Source organism: Myotis davidii, unplaced genomic scaffold, assembly GCF_000327345.1.
Source record: "Myotis davidii unplaced genomic scaffold, ASM32734v1 scaffold211, whole genome shotgun sequence".
Lineage (NCBI taxonomy): Eukaryota > Metazoa > Chordata > Mammalia > Chiroptera > Vespertilionidae > Myotis > Myotis davidii.
The window spans coordinates 1033253-1033633 of NW_006282523.1; the positions used below are offsets into that span (position 1 = coordinate 1033253).

The 381-nt window shown below is 72.4% G+C and overlaps 1 protein-coding gene across 1 annotated transcript in view; it reads right to left on the reverse strand.

Moving 5' to 3' along the window:
* The window catches only part of FAAP100 (Fanconi anemia core complex associated protein 100), a gene marked incomplete at its 5' end in the record, with an annotated part of 9029 nt that overhangs the window by 4735 nt on the left and 3913 nt on the right, over nt 1–381 (reverse strand). Inside the window, one exon of the mRNA XM_006753061.1 lies at nt 283–335. Within this exon, the coding sequence (XP_006753124.1) occupies nt 283–335 (53 nt within the window). The remainder of the gene's footprint in view (nt 1–282; nt 336–381) is intronic.

The following is a 381-nucleotide window of genomic DNA, read 5'->3' on the forward strand; positions in this document are numbered from 1 at the left end:
GGCCACCCCACCCCCGACTGCCCACGAGGCAGGACCTGGTCACGAGGCGCAGACCCCGCCCCCAGGGAGGGCGGCACCTCCCACTCCTAACTCCCGACGCACGGGCAGCCTCGGACGCCGAGAAAGGACCGTTCCCACGAGGCTGCCCGGCGGGACAAGCCGTCTGCAGGGTCCCAGCAGCCGGGGGTGGGCAGGGAGGGGAGGGCCAGGTCCCAGGGAGAAGCCTGCCACGGGGGGCCCGTCCCCCAGGCTCCGATGTTTGGGTTCCCACGGCGCTCATACCTGCAGGCGACCTAGACGACACCGAGAGGGTGACGACGCTGCAGACACCCAGGCTGGTGGGACACAGCAGAGGGGGCAGGCCTCCCGGGCCGTCGGACT